This window comes from Pantherophis guttatus, chromosome 10 (genome assembly GCF_059756535.1).
Source record: "Pantherophis guttatus breed Tessera chromosome 10, ASM5975653v1, whole genome shotgun sequence".
In the NCBI taxonomy this organism is placed as follows: Eukaryota; Metazoa; Chordata; class Lepidosauria; order Squamata; family Colubridae; genus Pantherophis; species Pantherophis guttatus.
Genome location: NC_142072.1, coordinates 27,948,434 through 27,974,873, shown reverse-complemented (window position 1 = coordinate 27,974,873; position 26,440 = coordinate 27,948,434). Strand labels below are relative to the sequence as shown.

Here is a 26,440-nt window from a genome sequence, read left to right as displayed (position 1 = left end):
TTTGGAGTAAAAATATATCTAAAGATAGTTTTCTATTTAAGATATATTACTAATTTAGTTTATTCAGCATGAAATGGAGCTTAGTTATGTAGCATGAGGCTGTATATTCTATAATATTTACATTTTTGGTAAACTTATTCAATGAATCCAAGCTCTACAAGCTGAGATAATATGCACTGCATTGATGCATTCACACAATTTCACAGTAACCATACGATAAATCATAAAACAAAGTTCAGGAATATTCCTTTATTCCATTGTTTTGCAAATCTATGTACACTACAAACTGTATGATTGTTTGAAGAGAAATGTATCTGTACCACCAGGTGAGGTGAGTAGGAAGGGCAAGCAGTAAAAATGAAAGTGAAACCTTCTAAGCAGCTTATAAATATAATATTAAAGAGCACCTGTCATTCTGTTAGCAGGCATCCACTCACCTGCCTGCCACATCTCTCCCCTTGTTGTGTCACTGCCACATCACCAGCCGTCCCATTAAAGTGAATGAGACTGTCGGGTGAGTCAACAACGGGTCAGAGGAGGAGCCGCTGCGGGACAGAGATGACAGTTTCTCTTTAAAAATTATGATTTAAATCTAGTTGATTTAAATCAAATCTTTTTACTAGTGATTTAAATCAAGTTGATTTAAAAATCCAAATTTTTGGATCCAAATCAAATCCTCCCTGTGGAGACCCCCTTTGGGTTCCCGTTGGGCTGGCTGTGAACTGCATTTTCTTGATGGTGGCCCCACCAAATATAGAGATAAATCTGGGAATCTTCATTCCCAACTCATCTTTTGGCTTTGCCTAAAAAGAGCTTCTCTATTCTCCCCCACTTTTTAAATTTTTTCCATGAATTTACTTCCAATGTCATTAATGACGCTTATCTAGAGCCATTTTTATTGTTCTTGGTGACAGAACATTCGGCATTCTTTTTCCAATTTTTATTTTTTGATGTCTGAGCCAGGTTTCTCCGCTGTGGTTCCGTATTTTCTCTTGTGCTGAATGAGGTGATTCAGTTGGGAGTAATGACATAGTAAAACTTCCCAGTTCCTGCTTCTAAGACTGCCTGTGGCTGTGGGGGTCAGTCCCTTCGCCTCTCCCCTTTTATACATGGCAATTAGATTCAGTGGATTAGAAACCACGTTTTTTCTCCTTCTGTGGGGTTTTCTCCTATTTAGCCACCTTTGCTTGGAGTTTCAGACCTCCCCTCTGCAACTGTTCCAGGGAGGATGTGTGAATAGTTGCTTCTCTTTCAAAGGAGTACATGGACAGCAGGAATCCCAAAATCTTTAGGAGTGCCAACTCAGATGCACAACATCCCTTCCCGTTCCCCTGTATGGTTGACAAAAGAACCATTTTCTGGTGTAAACCATCTCAGAAGCAGTGCTGGCTCAGTCTCTTCCTATCTGTAAACTCTGCGCTGCTGCTGCTGCCGCCGTGGCTGCCCGCCCCAATTCTGGTGATGCTGCGTCCAAGTGCTTGTGGCTCAAGAGAAAGGAATTTGAAACTCAGAGTATTAACGGCAGAGCTGCCGGAGGGGTGGAAATGGGAAGGCAAATGTCCCTTTGGGATGGTGTTTTTCTGTCCCCCACTGTTTTTGTCCTGAGTCACCTCTTTGGGATAGCTGGGATCTTGTACTGGACCAGGAGCAGGAGAAGGAGCCGGAGCCAGGAAGGTACTGTTCTTTGTGCAGCAAAATGGGTGCGTGTGGGAAAGGGCCGGGGAGTGCAATCCTTCCCCTGACCTTGTTTAAGGCAGTCCAGTTGGTTACTGGATCAGTGATGTCATGGAACAGCCTCTTTTGTTCTGCATAGGCTGGTTGCTGAACCTCCGTTGGTGGTCAAGGATGTGCCCAGGGAACCCTGGGAAATGTTCTTTATTTCTGGCCTCTGATACTGTAGTGGCAGCCGGGGAGCTCCTTCGACAACCGTCTCATCAGAGCTTGGTGTGCATTTCTATCCAGACCCAGCAAGAAAATAGTACTACTACTAACATTGATACTTAATACAGAAGTAGGGGAGGATCTGGAGTAGTCAGTTCTCTTTCAGTTTGCATAAATGGTAGCACATTTATTCACAGAAGATACTTATCTTGTTTGCAGACAGAAGCCCAGGTTAGACAGCTTTAAATGAGGATTAGAAGAAAGGGAGGGGGAAGAGGGACATCTGTCAGTGGATATGAAGTTTAATCTTAGTAGAGTCACCACATCCATGAGCAGTCTACCTCTAAGTAGTCTACCTGTACTTCTATCTCTTTTCCTGCTGTACTTCTGGTTTTCCCAGAGGCACCTGGACGGTCACTCTGGGACGTTGCAGCTCACGACACTCTGTGTGTTGTCAGACAATGAGAATTAAGCCCCAAAGTCTGGCAGATGCTCCAGGAGGAGGAACAAAAGAGGAGCTTTCCTGCAATAAAGACGGAAGGCAGGAAGCTTTGTGCACCTGCATGCACAGACCTGGCCCTAAAACCTGTGTTCTGCACAAGGTGAACCAGGCAGGCGGGGGCTGTAAGGGGTGAATCTGCTCCTCACAGCCAGTTCTGCAGACTGGGTGGCTCAGCTATGCAAAGTGATTGGCAACTGATGGTTTTCATAATTGGGTTTTCAGTGGTTGCTATATATTAAAAGTCCCAAATAATGGAAGAACCTCCATGGAAGGTCTCAGGGAATTTTCAGATGAGTGCAACACTTTCAAGTCCTTGCATAGTTAACCCATCTAATTTTCTTTTTTCAGTCCCCCCCCTTCCCCCCAAAGTCAGAAGATGTCATGAGAGAACAGAATGACATCAGAAATGGGAAGCTTGTAAAATTCATGGATGAGATCAGGAAGCTGCATGTAAAGAAACTTTGCCTGAAAGCAACCTCTTACAAACTAAAAAGCTGTGCAATTTGAAACTCTAATTCTGGATGGGAAATGATTTACTTTTTTTTATTGCACACAAAATGTCCATTTCTAATAGTAAATCATTTGATAGACATGAATGGCAAATCTTCATCTGGAATGGCTCACTTTCTTCCTTTGTTGCTTCTGTGTAGATTTTGGAACTTTTTTGCTGAGCCAGCTAACATTTCTTGGTTTTTTATCATAGGTCGAGGGCTGTTCTAGCTACAGTTGAGTGTGTTTCATTGCTGTTATTTGTTCAGCTTAAATCTTAGGAGAATATCTAGGCTACACAATAGAGAAAATCATCTTTTAATATTTTTTGTTTCCACTTTCTCCATTGTGGTTTTATTTCTTTCTCCATTGTTTCTTTCTAAAGACCCATGAATGTTCAGTCCATCTGGAAGGCAGAACATTTGGGAAGGCCGCCTTAGCATGCAAATGGAATGAACCCCAGAAGAAAACGCAGGTTCTCCTTGAGTTTTCTTCGTTCAGATGTGCAAGAGTGGCTGGGCTAGAGAGGCAGAAATGAGCTTTGGAACAGTGATGTTTGTGCCTCTCCTCTCTTCTTTGTTGAAGGTGCTTATCTTCTCCTCTGGGGGGAGAGGGGGAAAGAGTTCTTAGATGCCAAGAGGAGCCTGGCAGTGCCCCGGAAGTCCATTCTGATAGAGGCGTATTCCATTGGGGATTAAGGGAGGGTGTGCACAAGCCACAAGATTTAGCTCCAGCCCTGATTTGGGAAAGAGCCAGCTTCGCCTCAGACAAACTGGAGACAGGCCAATTCTCCTCTAAGCCTGAATCACAATTCAAAAATAGCAATCTTCTTTTTACCAGCTTTTGACATCTCCAAGTGCGATGGAATGAATGAAAGTTTCAGGAATTGTGACCTCGTTATGAGAGAATGATTTCCATCAGAACTTATACAACTATACTGATAATTTTATGCAAAATACAGAATAATAAGAGAGGGACCTTGGAGGTCTTCTTGTTCACCACCATCCCCTGTTCAGGCAGGAGACCCTATAACCGTGATGGTGAACCTATAGCACGCATGGCACAGATTACATGCAGAGCCCCCCCTGAAGGCAAGTCTGCCGTCGCCCCAGCCCAGCTCCACTGCACATGCACATGTGCCCCCCGCCAGCCAGCTGGTCTTTGGGTCTGTGCCACACATGTGGGGGGTGCATGCAGAGGGCACGCATGCGCAGGGTGCATCCGCGGGGGTGCAGGTTGGTGCAGGAGGTTTCCAGGCCAAAAATGGGGTGCAGCCCCCCCATGCCCCGTTTTGGGCCTCGAAAGCTTCCTGCACCAACCTGGAAGCCAAAACGGGGCATGGGGGGATGCGTCCTCATGCACAGGCACATATGCATGCATGGGGCAGGGCTCATGCATGGGGGTGCTCGCATTGCATTTTGGGGGTTCGGGCACGCATGTGTGTATTCACGTGCACGCTTTGGGCACTTGGAACCAAAAAGGTTAACCATCCCTGCCCTATAATATCATTCTGGACAAATGGCTGTCTAATCTCTTCTTAAAAACATCCAGCAATGGAGCATCTACAACTTCTGGAGGCAAGCCGTTCCATTGATTAATTGTTCTATTAAGGAATTTCTCCTTAATTCTCTTAGTTCCCATTGGCTCTTTTCCAGTCCTCTGGTACTTTCCCAGTGCTCCAGGATCTTTGAAAAATTTTATTCAGTGGTTCCAAGGTCACATCTGCCAGCTCCTTCAGAACCTTGAGATGTGATCCATCCAGTCCTGATGATTTGAATTTATCTATAGTCCTTACCAAGTTTTTCATTTGCATATTTGTATGTAAGCAGTCTTAACACAAATTGAGGGGTAATTTGCCTTCCTCCGATGGCCTTTTGGGGAGGGTTATTGCCAGGAAAGTAGTGTTCCCCACTTCATAAAAGATTCTTTAATGAGAAACTTGCAAAATTGTAGTAGGATGGATGCCAGATGCCGGAATTATGCTTTTAAGAATGCTATAATTGTTGTTTTTGGCTCAGTCTGCACAAAAAACGTGGAAAAAATGTTAGAGGAGAGACGGAAGACAGGCTTGGGATAGCCAACGGGCCAAGGCAAAATGGCCCATCATTTTCTGAGGAAGCCCCCTTCCCTCAGGATCCCTCTGATGTTTCCGTCTTCCTGGTTCCTAGGAGGGAGAACCTGCAAAGAACCTGAACTCCAGAACAGACCTCTGGCCAATCACTGCCATCACTCTCCTCCAGGGAGCAAAAAGTCCTGGTGCAAACTTCCAGTGGGATAATAAATTTGAGTCCCCAGTGAGAAAATGAGGTTCCTTCTGCCTTTCCCTACCCAGGTTTCCTTATTCTGGAGAAATGACCCATATTCATCTGCACCCTGTATTACTGTATTACTCCTCCAAGAGCCATTTGCCAAGCTTGGGGATAGTTCAGAGTAAGATTTGTTTGGCTTCCAAGAAACTTTGATTTCAAGGTTTGTCAGAATCAGTTTGACTGTTGCTTTGATCAGGCTGCTGCATGCTTAAAATGACGGCCATTTTTGTTCTGTCAGCACAGTTTCAGTGGGAACATGAGCAACTAAAGAATTGTGACAAAAGATCAGGAATTGGGTGGCACCTTTTCCAATTAACAAATGTTATTAAAAGGCATAGGCTTTCAAAGCGTATACTTCGTAATAAAATGTGTTATAGTACTCACAAAAGATGCCATTAGATCCCTAAGTTGTTGCCATTGATGATCAAGGCTCTCTTCTTCCAATGTTTACAGAACTGTGAGTGATGCTGCTTTTCACTCTGGGATTAGTTAATTCAACCCTGCCTGTGGCTCAGGGGCAGAGTCTCTGCTTTGCCTTGGAATCTGTAGGGAAGGCCAGGAAGGCTTCTGCTTGCCAAAGTGGAGAAAGTTAAGTTGAAAGGCCTCTTGATCTGAACTGATCCGGAAGGAGAAGGCCTCCTTTAGGCCTTGCCTGCATGCAGGCTTCCCTGCTGGAGCCTGCTGGGAGCCTGGAATGCAGCGTTTTTATCTCATGACCCTCTGCTTTGGTGGCTGTTTCCCCTTGCTGCTGTAGAAAAAGAGGGGTTGGAATGGGATGCTCTCAAGAGTTTGTCTCCTGGGGCCCCGGTGATGATGTTGCTGACCAGTCTCTGGGCTGGGCCCTTGTTCTGACCTGTGTCACAGCCATGGTGGCTCTGTTCTTTCTGGTGGGGCTGGTCTCAGTCCGGATTGCTGTGCACCAGTTGGTTCCTGTTGGAGGGGCGAGGGGCAATGTGGCCAGGGTACATGATGGCCAGGGAGATGGTGGCAGCTGCAAAGAGTTAAGGAGAAAACGGCAACAGGTTGCTTAATCAGAAGGGCTCTCTGGACAAAGATTAACCAGCCGGAGATAAGCTGGTGGGGCCTTCCTGCTGCTGAGAAGCAGCGAGGGGCTTATTATTAGCTCATGGTGACACCGGGTGAGGGTGGGAGAAGGGCTTATCTGTGGAATCCAAGAACTGGCCAGGAGGAAGAAAAGTGGGTATGGACGATGCCTTGGGAAGAGAAGTAGCTCCACCTTCCAAGGTTGGTTTTGGGGCGTTTGTGGAAAAATCCAGAGCTTCCTGCCCCCTGTGAACCCCACTGGATTTCTGAGCAAAGCAGCATTGCCTGGCTGAAAGAGAACCAACGGCTGTTATAAATAGCAGAAGAAGAAGAGGAAGGAAAGGAAAACAAGAAGGAGAAACAGCCTCTCTTATCTTTGCCCTGGACATTCCAAACGGTCATTTTTCAAAACGGTGCTGCTCTCAGAACTAGTTAATTCCAGGGCCTTCTCAACGGGTTGCCCTTGTGACTGGCGAAAAGGCTGCCGGACTAACAGAGATGCATAAGGAAAGAACGGGCTCTTGTTTTCCCTTCAGGGTTATATTGTGTCAACACATTTGATGCCTTGCAGTTGACAGCAAAGCTGGCCAGCGAGTCTGGAGGGAGAGACAAGGCACCGGCCTGTTCTGGGAAGTGGATTGGAATAGCCACCGACCTTCTCCATCCATGAAGATGCCACCCATCTCAGGGGACTCTGGGAGCAAGTGGATTCTTTAGAAGGCTGAGCTGGAACCCTGGAAGATGCTCTTCTGTTCTTCCTGAGTAGCTGTGAGCGTGGCAGGACGCCCTGGATTGTGTCCCATCGCTTACCCTCTGGAAAGCAGACTCTCTTTGCCCACCCACCCCTCAACCAGAATGTTCAGCCAAGGCTTCTAGACTGAAAGATTTTAGCCTAGATTTTTATTCTTGCATGCCTCTGCCTGAATGTGGAAGGGTGCTGGGAAGAGCAGGGGTGTCTCCTCCAAAGGCTTCACTGGCTGAACAAACTTAACCTAATTGTGGAGGGAAGCAGGATGTTGGCCAATCTCCTGAACAAGTCTGAATTGACCGTACTTGGCATTTAATCCTGCTGTTGGTGCCTTAATCTGCCTAGCTCAAAAGAGCTGAGGGGCTTTGCTGCCTTGCATTCTCTAGAAAACCCCAAGCTTTTTAAGGAAGGAGCACTTTTCTGCAAATCTCTGAGGGAGCAGCTCCAGAGTGGGCAGCCTACTTTCTGGAAAGACCAGCACATGCACTTCCTTTCATGGCCGATGGTGAAGTAGGAAGTTGGGGGAGGAGCTGTGGGGAGGAAGCGGGTGGCAAGGGGCTGGGAGATCACGCTGAAGAAGTCTTACAAAGGAAGCAGGAAGATGGAAGAGTTCAGTTACACCCGGAAGGCTTAATGCAGCTTACGCTGGAACCTCAAAGGACCATGTGGCACATTCACAGAACAGAAAGGGAGCTGAATGCCCACCTGGTGTGCCAGATGTGTTGCATTGGTTAGTATGCCTCTTCCCGTCTTGTGCCTTTCTTGGGCAGGGTGGTGGTGAGAAGTGGAGCAAGTTTGAATCCAAATCAAACCATGTTTATTCAAGGCTAGGAGCTGTTGAGTTCAGTTCATTTTGTTTGAATTAGTGTTGGTGTTGGTCTCATTTTATCTTTTGAGTTCTGGATGGCCCAAACCACCATTTTGCCCTAGATGACTTTGCATCTTTGAATGTTGTTGGGAGGTCAGACTGAATGCTTATGGAAGGTCTCTGAGACTGGAAGGATACTTTTAAATTTACAATCGGCAGGTAACACCCTGAGAGGACAAACTAGTTGGGTTTTAGTGTTACGAAGTGAGCTGGCTGCCTTGAGCAGTTTATCTTGGGTACCTATAGAAGAAGTTTGATACAGAAGGTAGGCAGAGCTGATTAGGAATTTGACTGCAATTAGGAAGCTTTTCCATCTCAGGCAGATTGACCAGGATGGAGGTCTCAGAGCTCCAGTTCATCTTTTGGGCCTGGCACAGGTGAGGTTCCATGGCAGTCAGTGGAAGAGCAGAGCTCTGTTGGGATGGCTCTTTCCAACCCCTGAAGTTGGGAGTCTCAGCTATTACTTCCTCCTTAAAATGGCCATTCTTCCTGAGACACAATGGTTTTGCTGCTACTTGTCTGCTTTATTTGCACCACATGGGTTGGGCAAGTATACCCTGAGGCAATTGACAGTAGTGTCTTCTATTGATTTTTCATGATTTTTTGCACCCTTAGTAGAAATGATGTGGTAGACAGTTTTTTTTAAAGGCATCTTGAATTGAGACATGTTCTGAGTCAGAAATGGGGAGCCTCTGATCCTCCAGGCCCTCCAGCATCTCTCATCATTGGCCCTGTTGTTCTGCAGCAACTGGCAAATCAGAAGTCCCTGGTTCCTACTTCAAATAGTACTTCAAATAACACATTGTTTGTTTCTTCAAATATTTAGCTAAGATGGAATAGATACACCAGTACTAAAGCAAAATAATTTTTAGCCTGTTTGTGTCTCACACCCCCAAGTGTGTTAGATGGCCACAGCTGGTAGGGCAATAATATCCGGTGTACCTGAAGACCATTTGATTGGAGAGAAGTTGCTGTAGGGGTAGACCTTGTTTTGTATATGGCAGGAGTGTCAAACTCATGTTGTCACTTCATCGTCATGTGACGTATCGGGACTTCCCCCCCCTTTGCTAAAATGAGTGTGGGTGTGGCCAGCGCATGATGCATCCGCCCCGTGGGCTGTGAGTTTGAGAGCCCTGGTATATGGGGTCACACAGGAGTTAGAGCTAGTATATGACAAGCTAAGACAAAAGCTGCTTGGAGCAGGATTTGGGGGAGGAGATTGTTGTCAGAAAAGGTAAATATTTCACCAATTACCTAATAATGGTACCTTATGGCCCTCACACCTAGCTTGCCACCTGGCAAAATGGGGCCCTTTGAGCATGGAATCTCTGGCTCTGCTGAGAATATTTGGCTATTTAATCCTCGATGGGTGGGCTACCCAGCTTTCTTCTGTGTTTCAGCTCCATTAGTGCCTTTGGGATGGACTGTCTTTTAAAATTAGACAGAGCACCTCAAAATGGCCCCAGCTTGAAAATAGTGGAATGGCAGGGAGTGAGACATTGTAATTAAGGTGATAGTAAAGGAAGTGCTTTGAGGCTTCTTTACATATGGTAGAAATATTTTCATCATGGGAAATAATTCTGAGAATAATTTTTTTAACAAGCTATCAGTGGGAATATTCCTGGACATCAGCTGCAAGTGGTGGTTTGGGTAGAAGGTATGGAAGCTCTGTTGAATCTGTGGATGCTGGGAAATCGGTGCAAACGGTGCCTGAGAAAAGAAGCTTTGCTTCAAGGAAACTCCTTGAGTATAGAATGTACACAATTTTCAGTTGATATTTGTTCCTGGAGGCTGAAGGCCAGAAGCCAGGCTGAGTGATCCCCCCCAAAGTGTACCAAAGGTGGGGATGAAAAGAAATGTTTAAAAAGAGCCTTGGTAGTACAGTGGTCTAAGGCACCCTGTTATTAAGCTGGTTATTAAGACCAGCTGCCTGCAATTACTGCAGGGTTCGAATCTCACCAGGCTCAAGGTTGACTCAGCCTTCCATCCTTTCTAAGGTAGATAAATTGAGGACCCGGATTGTGGGGGCAATAAGCTGACTTTGTATAAATATACAAAAAGGATGAAGGCTATTGCTGAGCACATTGTAAGCCGCCCTGAGTCTCCGGAGAAGGGCGCCATATAAATCAAATAATAATAATAATAATAATAATAATAATAATAATAATAATAATAATAATAATAATAATAATAATAATGAACTAGAAAAGTACGTGTGTACGATGGGACTTGATGGAAAGGTGAGTGGAAGCCGTGGATTTGGATCGCTGATGGCTCCACAGAAGCTCTGCACTGTTGTGAATGAAGTGTGGGGCTCAGAGAACGTGCCTTTTACACATTCTGTAATCTGGAGGATTCTCCTCAGAAACAGAATAGATTCTTCAAGCCAGATCTCTGCCCTTTCCTGGACAGAGGAATAAAAAGTTTGTGTAGGGACGTTCATAATAAGGAATGTATTGGTTCTTCATTGCAAACTCTCCGCATGGTTCACTTCCAGCAAGCAGGTTGTCATGGACAATATGATTTTTATGTCTTGTTTCCATGTCGATTGTTTCTTATGCCAACCGTCTTCCTATCACTATACTAGAGTGATGGGCTTCCACTATACTGTACGAGTTCAGAACTTTCCAAGCATTCTCCTGAGCTTTGAACGTGGGCTTTTATCTCTTGTTTCATTAATGCTGGCTCTGCGATTAGCAGAGGTTAGGCAGGATAAAGACACACATATATATTTGCCTAGTTGAATCTAAAGGTGTAATGTTTCATGGAATATATTGGGAAGGTACTACCTGCTCAGAGGACATTCATGGAAACCTGCTGGAAGTCTTTCATGTGTGATGCTATCGGTTAATTTTGTTGTGGTTCTGGTGCTCACGGAATGAGAAAACAGGGAGGCTGACAGGAATTTACCAAGGGAGTTCGCCAGGAGGAAGCAGTGAAAATTACCAAAGCAGCTGGACGTTTTTGAGAGATTGTTTACTAAACCATGAGACCTGACAAAGGAGTAATCTCTTGAGTAGCTGCCAGCTGCAGTGGGTATGACCTAAAAGCTGCCAGATGTCCAATGCAGGTGACTGCTTCCTCCTTGAGAAACAGACAGTAGGGGGAATATAAGGCAGCAAGTTTCCTGCTCACTAAATGAAGGAAATGGGAGTCTGCCTGGACAAATGGGAAGAAGAGTCCGTAACAAATTTTCTTTACACGTCAAGAGATTATTTATACATAGCAAACCTGACAAGAGAAGGAAAAGAAAGAAACTATTTTTTCTGCTGGTGGAGGGCTTCCCTTTTTTGATCTTGGGGTTTACATGATAGCTTTTATATATCTCCCACCTTGAAATATACCTCAGTTTGGGGCATGCAGGTTGCCTCCTTGATTTAAAGAAACATTAATGGATCAGATTAATGGATTGTTTATTTACTACTTTTATATTTATAGAAATATAAAAATTGCATCCTTCAGACAGGAACTCTTTGGAATATCTCTGATCTGGTTTGTACCCTTTTGAAAGTTGCAATCCCATAGACCTCAGTATTAGGAAAGCTGAATTCTCCCTCTGCACCCAGAGGGCACATTCTATGATACGGGAAATACCTTCTGGTATATATTACAGGACTCAACAGTCCCTGACTCTGCAAGTGACTTTTTGAAAAATGAAAAAAGGCCACATGGCCTTGTTCTGCTGTCCTTTGATTCCATCTTTCCTGATATGATGAAACAGAGAAGGCAGCGCCATCTAGTCAAAATAAATACATATTTTTAAAAAAGATGAAAGTATCTCTGTGGAGAAAACAGCCCCAAACCCTCTATTGGTTGCAAAGAAACCTGCAAACCTGCAGCTCTTTGGGAAAGGGGCTGGGGGCTGGAGGGGGGCTAAACTAAAGGCCTGAAAGAGGCTTTGCTTACAACCTACAATAGGACAGCTTGTGGCTATGTTTATTTTCTCAGATGACTGAAAAGCTAACTTGTTTGCATTTTCTCTCACTTTGCAGATGAACGGGACCGGGTCCAGAAAAAGACCTTCACAAAATGGGTGAATAAGCACCTAATGAAGGTAAGCCCCACACACCTTTGATTCTCCTAGATCTGCTCTTCTTTTTCCCGTTCCTCCACCTTTTCCTTTTTAAAGCTGATGCAGAAGAATGTTGGCATTCTCGTGCTGGATGCTTTTCATACATGTCCAGGAAAAGATTTAATACTGTGAGTTAATTCTTTAAAGTGTGCACGCTCCCAGCTCCTATAACAGCAGAAAAAAATAGTCTTTGAGATCTCTGAAGCAAAACAAAGTTAGATGAATGAAGATTGATCAACATGCTTAGTAATCAGATGGCCGGTCTTCAGTTCATGTATAGCAGATTTCCCTCCTCCAGTGAAAATTGCTCTGCAATTCTCGCCTGTTTCTCAACCTTGGCAGCTTTCAAAGGGGTGAACTTCGGCTTCCAGAATTTCCCAGCCAGCTTTCCAGGCAGGAGATTTCTGGGAATTGAATTCCACCCCTCTGAAAAGCTGCCATGGTTGAGAAAGTTTGCTCTCCACATTTTCTTGCTCCCTGAAGTCCTCAGCAGCTGCATAGCATTGTCTCTCTGCTCTGTCCCCACAGGTGCGCAAGCACATCAATGACCTCTACGAGGATCTGCGAGATGGTCACAACCTCATCTCCCTGCTGGAGGTCCTTTCAGGCGTGAAGTTGGTGAGTTTCCAAGATGCCACAAGGGAAATGACTTTCCCAGGGCCGGGTTAAGGCTCAGATGTGTCCCCCCAACAGAAACAAATCCCTCACACCAGGAGATTGAAACAAATGCAATTTCTGACAACTCCTTCAAACCCATCCTTCAAACTTTAGCGCCGAATAAAATGTTTTTAAATAATGATTAAAATCAAAGATGGCAGATAAGAACAATTATTTAAAAAACCAACTTGAGTGTAGCAGTGAAAAAGCGATGTTTCCCAACCTTGGCCATTTCTAGGCATATGGACTTCAACTGCCAGAATTCTTGTCAATCGCATCTCAGCCTTTGGGCTAACTTCAAGTGTAGCATCTTATGAATGGCCATGCTGGCAGTGGAATTCTGGGCGTTGAAGTCCACATACCTAGAAATGGCCAACACGGGGAAACACTGACATGATAGGGGGGGGGAAATCTGGAATGCCCTCCTTCCCTTGGTGTCCTAAGCGTGTCCTTATGATTTTTAATGGTCGATCCTGGGCTGAGTTGCCATGTCTCTGCTCATCCTTAATTTCTAACCATAAAATGATTGTTAAGGGGTTTTAATTTCTAAGAGTCCTTCATTTAGAAGGGGGGTTTGAGGCCATTGAGTCTCACCCCTGCTGTACGCAGAAATCCAGATCGAAGCATTCCAGGCTGAGGGTTGCCCTGAGCGTGTTCCTCAGAGAAGGACACTACTCCGACTCTGACTTCCATTGTGTTAACTGCCAAATTGTTATTAAGGTTTTGTCTACCTTCACTTGGAATCTGTAGCCTCGAATCCACGTTATTCCCTGTTCTGCAACTTAATGAAAGAGAATGGATATGCCGTGACGTTTCACATGTTTGGAACATGCCATCCTATTCCAACTCCCTCTCTCTTCTGAGGGGTAAACACTTCCAATCTCTCCTCACAAGGTTTTGTTTTTAGTTCCCTGGTATTCTTGTTGCCCTCTTTTCTGGTTTGTCTCAATGTGTGAAGCCAGAACTGGACCCAGAAAAGTCTGACCAAAGCAGAATAGAACGGAACAATGACTTTCCTTCCTAGCACATGATGTCATAGCATTTCTTTTGATCTGTGTCCTTTTTTGAAAAGATAATACTTCCGCTTATTGCTAACTTTGGGGTGGTGTGCATAGGGGATGGGGTTAGAGCGGGGGTTGATTTCAGATCCCTCCAGAAGACTCCCCCATAGGTATTTTGGCTTCCTGTTTAAAGGGCTTAAACCATGGGTGGGATTCAGCCAGTTCGAACTGGTTCAGGCGAACCGGATGCAAATTTTACATCTGGTTCTCCAAACTGGGAGTTGCAAGGACTGGCTGGCCCCATCCACCCCACCCCGCCTCTCCCAGGAGTCTCCATGTGGCCCATTTTGGATGCTAGGTAAGTGTAGGGCCCACATGGAGGCTCTGGGAGGGTGAAAAACGGGCCTCCTGGAAGTTCCGGAAGTCCGGAAACGGGCCTGTTTTTGGAGGCCAGGGGAGGATGTTTTCACTCTCCCAGAGGCTCAAGGAAAGCCTCCGGAGCCTGGGGAGGGTGAAAAACAGGCGTACTGGAAGTCCAGAAAATGTGCCTGTTTCCGGCCTCCGGAGCACCTCTGGAGCGCCTCCAGAGCCCAGGGGACACCATTTTTGCCCTCCCGGAGGCTCAACAAAGGCCTTCGGAGCTTGGGGAGGGTGAAAATGCCCCCCCCCCATGGTGCAGTAGGCCGAGTAGGCCACTTCCCCATGGCCACGCTCACCCAACAACCAGGCAGAGAACTGGTTGCTAAAATTTTTCAATCCCACCCCTGGTTTAAACAAAAGTGGGACTGTATGACTTTTACTTTTAATACTATAGAGAGAGTCCTTGTCCCCCATACTCCCAGTCTGATTCTGTTCATTGTTGGAATATTATTCTCCCTGTCAGGAAATTTCTCCTTAGTTCTAGGTTGCTAAGGAGAAATTTCCTGACGGTGAGAACAGTCAACCAATGGAACAGAAGTTGCCTCCAGAAATTGTGGGAGCTTCATCACTGCAGGCTTTTAAGAAGGGATTGGACATGTATTTATCTGAATTGGTGTAGGGTCTCTTGCTTGAGCAGGGAGTTGGACTAGAAGTAGGGATGGGATTCAAAAATTTTAGCAGCTGGTTCTCTGCCTGGTTGCTGGGTGGGTGTGGCCATGGTGGGTGTGGCCTACTCGGCCTCCTGCACCCCAGCAGGGGGGCATTTTTGCCCTCCCCAGGCTCTGGAGGCTTTTCTCGAGCCTCCCGGAGGGCAAAAACAGCCTCCCTCGGGCTCTGGAGGGCCTCCGGAGACCAGAAACTGGCCCGTTTCTGAAGTTCCAGAACTTCTGGGAGGCCCATTTTTCACCCTCCCCAGGGGGGAGAACCCCACCCCCAGAGGGTTCCCCATAGCCTCTGGGAAGGTTTTTTTTTTATTAAAAAGTTTTATCAGGTATTACAACAATTTTTCCCATCCCTCCTCCCCCCCATCCCTCCTCCACCTTCCCTCCTCCACCCACACCCCTATCCCTCATCCCCCCTCTCCCTCCAACCCCCCTTCCCCCACCCCCCACCCCGGACTTCTTGAAAATTCCCCCAGACTCTGGAGGCTGGAAACGGTAAGTTCCAGTACTTCCAGTAGGCCCATTTTTGCTCTCCCCAGGCTCTAGAGGCTTTTTTCGAGCCTCCCGGAGAGCAAAAACAGCCTCCCCCGGGCTCTGGAGGGCCTCCGGAGACCAGAAACAGGCCCATTTCCGAAGTTCCAGTACTTCCAGTAGGCCCATTTTTCGCCCTCCCCAGGCTCCAGAGGCTTTCTGTGAGCCCCCAGGAGGGCGAAAACAGCCTCCCCCAGGCTCCAGAGGCCCTCCAGAGGCCGGAAACATCCCTGAATCTGGACTTCCAGAACTACTGGGAGGCCTGTTTTTCGCCCTCCCAGAGCCTCCGTGTGGGCCCTGCAATTACCTGGCATCCAAACCAGGCTGCATGGAGACTCCTGGGAGGGGCAGGGTGGGCGGGGCCAGCCAGTCCTTGTAACTACCGATTTGACAAACCAGATGTAAAATTAGCATCTGGTTCGCCCGAACCGACTGAATCCCACCCCTGGCTAGAAGACCTCCAAGATCCCTTCCAACTCATGATGATGATGATAGTTTCAACAGGGCCTTAATTGTCCCACTCATTGTGCTCTGAGAAGTCTCCTAGGATGGCACAGAGAGTTGTCTCTTTGCTTGAGTTTGAAAAGTTGCCTAGTTGCCTGACAAATCAAGCTACCCATTTTTGCAGCAAGTCTCTCCAGTTCTGATTAAGTTTCTTCCTCAGACGTTGGGCTGCCAGCATTGAGTCTCTTGCTCTTTTCTCTTTGCAGAGGAGTCATTGGCACTCTTCTAGCAGGACCTTCTTGTCCAGGCCTCATTACTGGGCATCTTGCCACAAGGACACTAGCTGAGCTTCAGCTTAAAACCTAAGAAAGTAATTATGAAGGTCAATCAGTGAGAGTTCTCAGTTCTCTGAATTGTGCTTGTTGAACTGGGGAAACAAAAAGGCAAAATAATGTTTATGTTGGACCTTTTATAGATGGCCTTTTGTGGAATCAGCACTGAAATTCAGTATTTAGCTAAACTCATATTCAGAGTTATTTTTCCGCTGGACAAAACGGGGGGCACTGCGTGGAAGGGGAATTACAGGTGGACGGTGGTCCCTGTAGTGGGGAACAGAACCTGAGCAGGCGACAGTGTGAGAAGATCAGGAAAGGAGAAGAAGTCCTCTTCTACTGGATAGATTCATTGTTAATATTGATCGTTTTATTTGCCTGGCATATGGAGAGGAGCCCCCTCCTTCCAAAAAACAAAGCTGCAGAGACCGATTGGCTCAGTAGGAGATCAACTGAAAAGTTGGGAAATTGCTTGCTGCAGCTCAGTTTTAATTCTGTTAAATTTTACAAAACATGCATATGTTTTAAATATTTACTAAAATTAATAGTCAAGAAGTTGTTATATTTTTAGTGACTCCCAAGCAAAATTCTGTGCCTCACAATACTTTCCTTTTTTTTTTTTTTGTTCTTTCTTTCCCTTGGACACAAAGCACATTCTCTGCCATCCATAAGGTTTGGTCCTAAACTGTTTCCGCAGCAGCAGCAGCTGGCCTGTGCCCTGTAACTTTTGGATCTCACCAAACATTTTTCCCTATCAGATGGCTCACTTCTGGAGGCTCTGAAGGTTTGGTGAACATGGGCTGTGGAAGATCTGGAGGAGCTGTGTATTTGAAAAATCAGTTTTAGTCAGGGAGGGCAGGCAAAGAACATGTTTGTGCACTGCTCTACCTGTGTATTTGTTGGGCGTGGCATTTTTCTTTCTCTGGCGTGTGTCCCATGTACTTCCATTTAGTACTGTATTGTCCATCCTATTTATTAGCCCAAGGAAACCTCAGGGCAGAAGACTGTTTGCTTGGTGAAAGTCCCACCCTGGAGTCGCTTGGGCAGTGAAGAGTATGAGGAGGAGGAGGAGGAGGATACAGTAGGTCAATGCCCACCATGGAGCAGCAATAGCAACTGGTACTAGACACATTCCAATAATCCAGAAATGCCTCAGATTTCAGGCAGGACTTCCAGCATCTTCTAAAAAAATGGAAATGACCAAATTACAGATGGCACATGAGCCTGTGAGACAACATCTTTCCCAGGTCCTTCTGGTTAAATTTGTGGGATGAAGACAGGTGGTTTTCTTTCCAGAATTCTACTCTGGAGCTGCCTTTGTAGCTCTGTGTGTGGGTAGGTCACCTGCCCAGGAAAGAGTCAGATGGAGCTGGATGTCTCCAAATGCTGCAAGCCAAAGGAAGGAAAGGAACTAATGGAAGGGCGGGGGATGGGGGACCAAAGGGAAGGAGTAGCCACCCTCATTTCATACCCCAAGAATCCCATTCAGTTGCCCACATGTTGTGCTATCCTGGAGGTTCCAGGGCCCATCACTCTGAGACATCCAACAAGACAAGGGAGAAGGACTTCTTCTCTTTGCTTCCCTTTTACAAGGTCATCCTTTGTCCTAAAACCTTGGCAGCTTGAAGCAATGTTGACGTTGCCAAGGAAAGAGTGGGCATGCTGCTTTTCTTTCAAAGGGAGTACAAACTTCCTTTTCCCTGCCAGAGGCTGGAATAGGATTTCATTTAGGACTTGAAGGCTGTGAGGAATTCACTGGATTATCTGGATGTGTTTCTGGTGTCGGTAGCTGGGGATGAGTGAAGAATACTAACTCACGTAGTGTGAGCACACAATGGTTTGCCTTTTTTGCAGGTCTTGCACACTTCCACAACCTTCTTTTGTTCCCAAATTTCTAACCGCAGGGCAGCCTTCCTCAGACTTCCAGATGTGTTGGGAATGGGGCTTCCCAAACTGCTAGTCATGTTTTTGGGAAGTCAACGCCACTAGGAAGCCACCTGTCACAATATAGAGGGGAAATTGGCAGAATGTTTTCCTCTGTGTGGCGAAACAGACCGGGGTCCTTCCCAGAAGAGTCTCGTGCTACAGAACCAACGTTTTGTTCCAGTCGCGTGCCTTTTAAACCAGATTATTCCCTTGATGTGCTCTGCAAAGAAAGCAGCCTTGCTACAGGCAGCTGGATCTCTGCTTGGCCACAGAGGAGTGTTGTGCAGACAGGGACCCATTATGGAGGAGATTTATGCCCTTCCTATATGGGCATGAGAGAGAGATTTGGACAAAGTGCCTTCAGGAGTCGTCTCCTTCCTAGATGAGCCCTTTTCAATATTTTTTAAAATATTATTTGTACAGGACCTCACGATGGCATATTTTGAGTTTCTTTCTGATGCTTCTCTTTCCTCAGGAAATTGGAGTGCAGGAAGCACCTTTTTTGACATCATAAATTAGCATGGCTTCCCTCCCCTGGATTGCGAGAGCTTCCCTGGAAGGCTCCTTCCTCCTTTCCTCAAAGCCAGTTCTTCAGCCCTTCTTAGGTTGAGGCCGGACTTGAACATGGGTGTGTCTGCTCTGAGTCCAGCATCTTCACTACCCTCCCCCCTGCCAGGTTTTCACCCTGAGACCCCCAGAAGCCTTGTGAAAAACAACCCTTGACAGCGGCTTGCCTTTGCTGCTGCTTCTCACTTGTGCTTGAAAGCCGTCGGGTTGCTCCAGGGCTGGGAGCATCTCTTTGGATGGTTCAGCACTCTTTTTCCTGGGGGGTGGGGTGGGGGTTGGCTGCCCCTTTATTAGCTGCTGCAGGGCAGTTGCACAGTGCAGCTCGGGAGGTGGGTAGCCCCTCGGGCATGGCAGGCCAAGGGAAGAAGGGGGCATGCTCTTGGTTGTAGGGTGCAACAGAGTTGTTACTTACTGCAGCATGCTTTTCATGTTATTGCTGGACCACTGTGTGACCTTGCAGGGCCTGGGTCTGCCAGGGCAGTGTCTTTGCTCTGGTCTCTGGTCCTCTAGATGTTCTGGCTTTTGGCCATGCTGCAGTTCAAAGTACTTGGAGGGCTGCAGTTGGGAGAGGCATCCAGGCTCTGCCTTTACCTTTCCCCTTAAATTGTTGCTCAATTACAGCCACAGTAACTCCATACTAGTTTCCTAGTAGTGGGGGCCATATGGCACCCCAAGCCAAAATCCGTGCATGAAGCCAGCCACACACACACACACACCCCTGTGATCCAAAATGACATTTTGTGTGAGAGCCCCTAGCATTGCCTGAAGTTGGCAGCTGACTCCACCAGATTTTTACCCTGTTTCCCCAAAAATAAGACCCTGTCTTATATTTTTTTTGAACCCTGAAGTAAGTGCTTGGCCTTCTTGCCATGCACTCAAAAGCCCGATTGGGCTTATTATCAGGGGATGTCTTATTTTGGGGGGAACAGGGCATCAGGCCACCCGTGAACAAGAAAACAGGGTAAGAAACCTGAGCATTCATCTTGTTCAGCCCCCAGCCCAATATAGAGTGGTTGCCTTGAGCACAGACCCAAAGGTGAGCAATGCGATGAAGAATCTCAGCTGCTCATCTGGATGATCCAATTGTTCAGTGGAGGTCTATGGAGATTCTCAGTCATCCAGGTCCTGGTTGTCCAAAAGGTGCTTTTTCAAGAGGCAGCTGGACTTTCTGGTTTTTCTTTGAAGACATTTCGTTTCTCAGCTTCTTGGATGAGAAGCGAAACGTCTTCAAAGAAAAACCAGAAAGTCCAGTTGCCTCTTGAAAAAGCACCTTTGGGACATTCAGTGGATGGGTGAACTTTCCTGTTCGCCATCTTGATAAATGACATTTGAATCTCTCTTAAGGAGGAAAGACCTGCCACTCCCCACTTTTTTCCATTTTTCCTTGGCTTTATGCCAGCTGAAAGGGAAGGAACAGGACCTTGTCAGCTCCCTTAGCCCTTTATGTCATGTGGGGTTGCTCTCTCTGCTTAGAGGTGCCACCAACTGCTGGGAACCAGGTAAGAAATTGGCCTACCAGTCCTTGCTGGCGAATCCCACCACTGTTCTATAATAGAAGATCTTTGGATAAACATGCTTAAATTAGTTTCCCTTTCCCCAATGCTTGTCAGATAGGTTGGATTACCCCATAATTTCTCATTGGCCCACCTGGTGAGCTTCAGATTGAAGAAGGCTATTGGAGCTCAAAGTTGTCCTCTTTGGTTTATCTGGGCAGTTTGTAATCAGGGTAATAAAAAAGGGTGGGGTTATTTAGCAATTTCCTTTCATCTTCCTCCCTCAGACTGATGAATTGCTAGCAGATAAGCTGATTCAGGCCCAGACCTTCCAGAAGGGGCCCTCACATTTACAGAACTGTCAGTCACTGAGTTTTTAAGAAGTGTGGACTTCAGTTCCCAGAATCCCCAGCCAGCATGCTGGGGAATACTGGCTGGGGAAGTCTGAGACTTGAAGTCTACAAATGCTGGCTGGGGAGTTCTGGGAGTTGAAGTCCACACACCTTAAAGTTGCTGTGATTGAAGAATCTTGATTGACTGGATCAGAACCTTGCTTGGCTTCTGCGGCTGTTTCTCCAAGCCTTCAGGTCATGTGACGTGGTCCAGCTGAGCCCTGCAAGGATGATCCCCCTGCCCCCACAGGGGTGGTCCAGGCTTCTCTTGAGATGGCAGGAAGTGTTTGCCTTCATCTGAGAAGGGCTGAGCTCTGTTGTCTCTTTTCCAGCCTCGAGAAAAGGGGAGGATGCGTTTCCATCGCCTGCAGAATGTGCAGATCGCGCTCGACTTCCTCAAACAGCGACAGGTAAGTGCATCTCCCTGTGGACTTTGGTGCCTCAACCCATTCTTCCATCTTTTCTCTGTTAGTGTCCTGCAAAAGACGGGATTCCCTTTGCTTGTTGCACTTAAATTGAGGGAGGGGAGAAGTTAACTGAGTTTGTCTTTTGTCATGGAGCAATCTTACATGTTTGGTTGAGCTTGGAAATTAGGGCCTCACTTCTTCCCCTTTCTGTCTCCCCAACAGTGCTGTGAGGGAGGCCAGGCTGAGAGAGAGTGGCCATCTGAAGCTCCAGAGTGATAGGAAGGGATGATTCAGACCAGTCTCACTTCTAATTTGTCCACTCCCAAACCGGCTGGCCACTACATCCACACCTCCTTGACCTAGGGACCCAGAGAAGATAGTCACACTTCTGGATATTGTCATCTTCAAAACAAAATCAGAAGGGGCCTGTTAGGCAGAGAAGGATGTGTATATTGAGGAAATGAACATATAAATGCACTCAGAGACAGAAATATTGATTGCAAAAATGGAGTAATTTGGAAAACCACACAAACATGGACCATTTGAGAATCCAGTTTCAGTCATTACATTAAAAAAAGGTTATTAGAAAGTGCATGAACAAGAACAAATTGAGGGAAACGGAGAGGAGGCTTCTGCTAAGATTTCCCTGTCGTTGCCCCAGAGCCATTCCGACCTGAGCTCTTTGCAGAAGCCATGGCAGTGAGGGAGCACGCCAGGACTCAGCAGGCGGCCAGCCCGTTCAAGAACAGGGCCCCGTGCAGTGAGGCTCCAGGCTGGAGAGTCCTGTTTGCGATGTGTTTGCTGGGGAAAATCCCAATTCAAGTCTTAGCACACTCAGGATCTGTCTTGTGTTCCCCAAGCTGAAACCCCCAGGCCTGCTGGATCTGGCGCTCCCCAAATTCCCAAATTCGCAGCCCCAGATGGGGAATCAGCCTGGGAAACGCTCCAGGCAGCCAGCTGGATCTGTGTTTTGGTTGAGGCAAATCTCCTCTGATTACCTTCCCAACCTCCCCATCTGGAGGGTTGCAAACTAAAGAAATAATCCCTGGGGTCTTCGTGGGCTGCAAGGAGGTATTTCCAGTGACACAACAAGGTTGGCAAGAATGGAGAGGTTTGCCCTGCTTTGAGAAGTGGGAGTTTGGAAGCCTTTATTTATTCATCCAGCCACCCATCTCAAACCAGTGATTCTGGGCAGTCAACAATCGTACAAGTTTATACTTTGAAGAGTATGAATAAATGTGTTTTTGTACAAGTCTTAACACGCATTTTCCCCTTCCCTCATTTTTGTTCAAAATAACAAAACAATCAAGTAGCAGTGCTCTGAGACACAAAATGGGAGTGGATTTCAGTATTTGAGGGGCTACCACAAAGAGGAGGGGGTCAAATCAGTGGTGGGATTCAGCCGGTTCTGTCCGGATCGTGTGAACCGGTAGCAGTGACTGTGGGAAGCTCCACCCACCCGCCCAGATGTACTGCGCGGCTACTGCACATGTGCAGAAGGCCGTGCGCATGCACAGAGGTGCAGGCACTCACATTTGCAAACTGGTAGGGAAGGTAAGTGAATCCCACCTCTGGGTCAGATTATTCTCCAAAGCACCAGAAGGCAAGACAAGAAACAATGGTTGGAAACTAACCAAAGAGAGAAGCAACCTGGAATTAAGGAGAAACTTCTTAACAGTGAGGACAATTAACCAGTGGAACAGCTGGCCTTCAGAAGTTGTGTGTGCTCCATCACTGGAGGTTTTTAAAAAGAGATTAGACCAGGGGTGTCAAACTCAAGGCCTGTGGGCCAAATGTAGCCCGCGGGGTACTTAGGTCTGGCCCACGGGGCTGCCCTGGAAACAGCAAAGGACCAGCCCGCGGTGCCTCTGCCAGCATGATGCCCTCCCAAGCCCCATTTTTGGCCACGACGGCCTCCTGCGGCCCTTTTCCCGTGAAAATGGAGCTCGGGGAGGCTGTGTGTGGCCTCCACAAGCTCTGTTTTCACTGGCAGAGGGCTAGCAAAACAAACTAAAAGCAAAACAAAGTAAAAAGGAGAAATTTGCATTTGAGCATCCAAGAAGGGACAGGAAAGGAGAAAGGGAAAGAGGAAAGAAAAAGAAAAAGAAGGAAAGATGGGAAGAGAGCAAGGAAGGAAAAAGGAAAAAAGGGAAGGAAGAAGAAAGGAGAATGAAGAGGGAAGGAAAAAGAAGGGAGGGAGGGAGGGAGGGAGGAAGGAAGGAAGGAAGGAGACAATGGATCCCCCAGCCCCATCCAGACCACCACAGTTGCCCCCGACATGAGTGACATTGAGTTGGCCACACCCACTGGCCACACCCACCTGCCCCCCCCGCCCCCCAAGGTCAAACACAACCCTGATATGGTCCTCAATGGAATTGAGTTTGATACCCCTGGACTAGACAGTCACATATCTGAAATAGTATACTGGTAGGTTCTCCTGCTTGAGCAAGGGGCTGGACTAAAAGACCTCCCAGATCCCTTCCAGCTCTATTCTATTTATAATTAAATCAGAGTTGAAGTTCTCTTCCCTCTTTCTCCCAGCTGTTTAATGTAAGAAGCTAGCAAGCGTCTCTTTCAGTCAAGCAGGATGGTGTCCGTCTGCCTCTTGTGTGATGAGAGACAAGCAGTCATGTGAGAAATGGCTCTCACAAGTGTCTTCTAAGCCACTAAAGATTGTGATCCTGAGGAGGAATGCAAGCCTGACTGCTGAGCAGGGAGCCCTCCTTAAGCAAGCCACCATTGTCTGAGAAAGCTGTCAGTATAGCGAGTCTACGCTAAAGCCAGACGCTAAAGAGTCTGAGGAGATAACAACTTTGGCAGGCAGTGGGTATCCAGGCCAGGTTCAGAAAATGCCACGGATATCCATCCATCCATGTAGTCTTTTGACATACAACTGTAGTGGAGCCTGCCCATTGTATGTTGCATGTCATAATGGTTGTAGAATGGATTGGTCACAAGACCGACTCCCAATTTTTGTGGTGGTCTTTTAATAAATGCAGGGGTTTTAAAGTTCCTAAAGAGAATGCTGTAGTCCTCAAGTGAACCAACGCTTGGCTATGTACGATTCTGTTTTGCCAAAAAACAGAAGTGCCAGTTTTTGGTGGACACTGCAAACAGCCCTAACTATGATCGCCTGAGGTTTGGTCATATTATTACTGAAGGGACCCTACTAACAGAACTTTGATTCCATGTCATATGTCGACGTCTGTCTGTATGGCCAAAAGCTCCTCATCCCTCAAGTGAGAGATCTTCAGACCTTCTGGTCACCGCATTGCTGACTCAGCTGAGGGATGTGCTCGAAAGGCCTCTTCATGGGCAGCAGAGGTTGAGCGAGTGATGTTCCAGGTTCCGTTCCAATCCCTTCGCACAGGCCCAAGCCCCGTCCCCTCCCTGCTTGCCTCTTGGCAGCATGATCCAGGTGGGGAAGTTCTCACGAACACAAGACAGCCGGGATGCCTCCTAAGCTTCTGCTTCAGATTTGTGGGAAACCTTGGCAAATCTTGTTTTGGGTGTGCTCTGTATACATAAGAGAGCGTTATCCGGCTATGTGCAGCATATTTGTGTGAATTGCTCTGTCTAAAAAGTAATTTACTTACAAGAGGGTGTCCTTGCCCCCAATTCCATTAAAATGAGGTAGGTATTTCGTTCTTTCCAGTGGCTGGTTGCATAGGGTGTGAGTTCAGCACGTGCCAGCTTGCATTCTATAAGATCTGCAGGTTAATTCTTGGAAAGATAATCCTTGGGCTGGAGATGGTATAAGAAATCTTTGTGACCTCATTCACATGCCGAGAGATAGAGTAGAGATTAGCTCTTGGGAAAATTAATATTTAAAAGCTGTAGGGCAGGAATGTTTGAAAAGTGTCACAGCAGAAGCTTTATAGGAACGTGACCATTTGGGGCATCTTAAGTATGTTGTGAAACTAAAACTCAGCTACATAATAAACACTGAATATTTTTCAGTATTTTGCAGTGTGATTTACAAATCAGGGAAACATGCACACAAATGCAAATATTAACAACCAAAAATATCCTCAGAAATATGCATAAAACAGGTTTATTCGTTTATCTATTTGATATTATTAAGCACCCAACTCCAGTGGACTCTTGGCGGCATAAAATACTGTTCATAAATTCATAAAAACAAACAAAACATCAAACCAAGTAAACAGCCCAGACCAATGCAGTCTTATAAACCGCAATACCAAACCAAAAAGAGGTCCTAGACAAACAACAATACATCACTCCCAGGCCTGGGGCCACAACCAGGTCTTGAGGGTTTTCCAGACCCCAGAAGATATCTCCCCCCCACCATATCTCTGCAGATATTCTGGTACAGTTTGTGGGCAGTGACTGAAGGCACCCTTCCTGGGTCCTGTAAGATGACCATGTTTAATGGAGGGGACCTGGAGGGCACCGGCCTGTACCAGGCAGGCAGAACCTGTGGCAGAAGGGCTTTCTCTCAGGTATCCAGGCTCTTTGCTTTTATAGGTTTTATTACATTCTTAGAATAGAATGAGCTGGAAGGGACCTTGGAGGTCTTCTAGTCCAGCCCCCTACTCAAGCAAGAAAACCTATATACCATTTCAGATAAGTGACTGTCTAGATACTTCTTTAAAACCTCCAGTGATGGAGCCCACACAATTTCTGAAGGCCAGCTGTTCCACTGGTTAATTATCCTCACTGTTAGGAAGTTTCTCCTTAATTCCAGGTTGCTTCTGTCTTTGATTAGTTTCCAACTATTGTTTCTTGTCCTGCTCTCTGGTGCTTTGGAGAATAATTTGACCCCCCCCTGCTGCCCCCTGCTTCTTTGTGGCAGCCCCTCAAATACTGGAATACTGCTATCATGTCACCCCTAATTCTTATTTTCTTTAGATCAGCCAAACTCAAAACCTGCAGTCGTTCTTCAAACGTTTTAGTCTCCAGGCCTCAACTTAATTGTTCTTCTCTGAACTTTTTCCAAAGCCTCAATATCTTTTTTTGTAGTATGGTGACCAAGATTGGTTGCAGTATTCCAGGTGTGGTCTTACTAGGGTTTTATATAGTAGTATAGTTTATTGAATAGCCCGAAGGCCTTTTCAAACAAAACAGAAAAGAAAAAGGGGAAAAGATAAAACAGTTACAAAAATAGCAATCTAAAAATATATGATAGATGACATTAAAATTTTACAATATCAAATTTCAATAGCTAAGTTGCCAAGACTAGATAATCCAAATAGGATAGCTCCTCTCTAACTGAGCTCATCTTCCTTACAATTGATAAACAATTTTTTTGATATAACTGGCTCGTATTGCCATCATTCTTTTAAGGTATCGAGTGATCACTCTTACCAGGGGAGGAGAGTCAGCCCTCAACAGAAATGCTAATTTTTGGCTTATATTCTAGTGGGGAAATTTATTTATAATTGGGGACAGATATTGTTTTCTTACTTCTTGATAGAGACTACATTCGAATATTATATGCGCCGTGTCCTCCACGACGTTTACCCCACATATGCATATTCTTTTGTCATACGGGATTTTCCGATAACGGCCGAATCTAACGTTGGTATCTAGAAGTTCGAATCTAAACTTAACAAATAACTGTCTCTCCACTGATGGCATTTCTAAATGTAAATACTTTTCCAGAGTGAAAGTTGTTTTAACTGCTGTCAGCAGTTTAAGGGAATGATTAGTTGAAAGGGTTGCCATGTCCATT

The 26,440-nt window shown here is 46.2% G+C and overlaps 1 protein-coding gene across 12 annotated transcripts in view; it reads left to right on the top strand.

The window, feature by feature from the left end:
- Positions 1-26,440, top strand: part of LOC117663256 (microtubule-actin cross-linking factor 1) — a 323,136-nt gene that overhangs the window by 93,040 nt on the left and 203,656 nt on the right. For 9 of the 12 annotated variants that reach the window (XM_034413270.3, XM_060691389.2, XM_060691390.2 and 6 more), the window contains 3 exons: positions 11,834-11,895; positions 12,442-12,531; positions 20,671-20,748. In XM_034413270.3, coding sequence (XP_034269161.2) covers positions 11,834-11,895; positions 12,442-12,531; positions 20,671-20,748 — 230 coding nt within the window. Of the gene's footprint in view, positions 1-6,140; positions 7,704-11,833; positions 11,896-12,441; positions 12,532-20,670; positions 20,749-26,440 lie in introns of those variants that run through there. The other 3 variants (XM_034413274.3, XM_087876754.1, XM_060691383.2) reach the window with 1 other exon arrangement.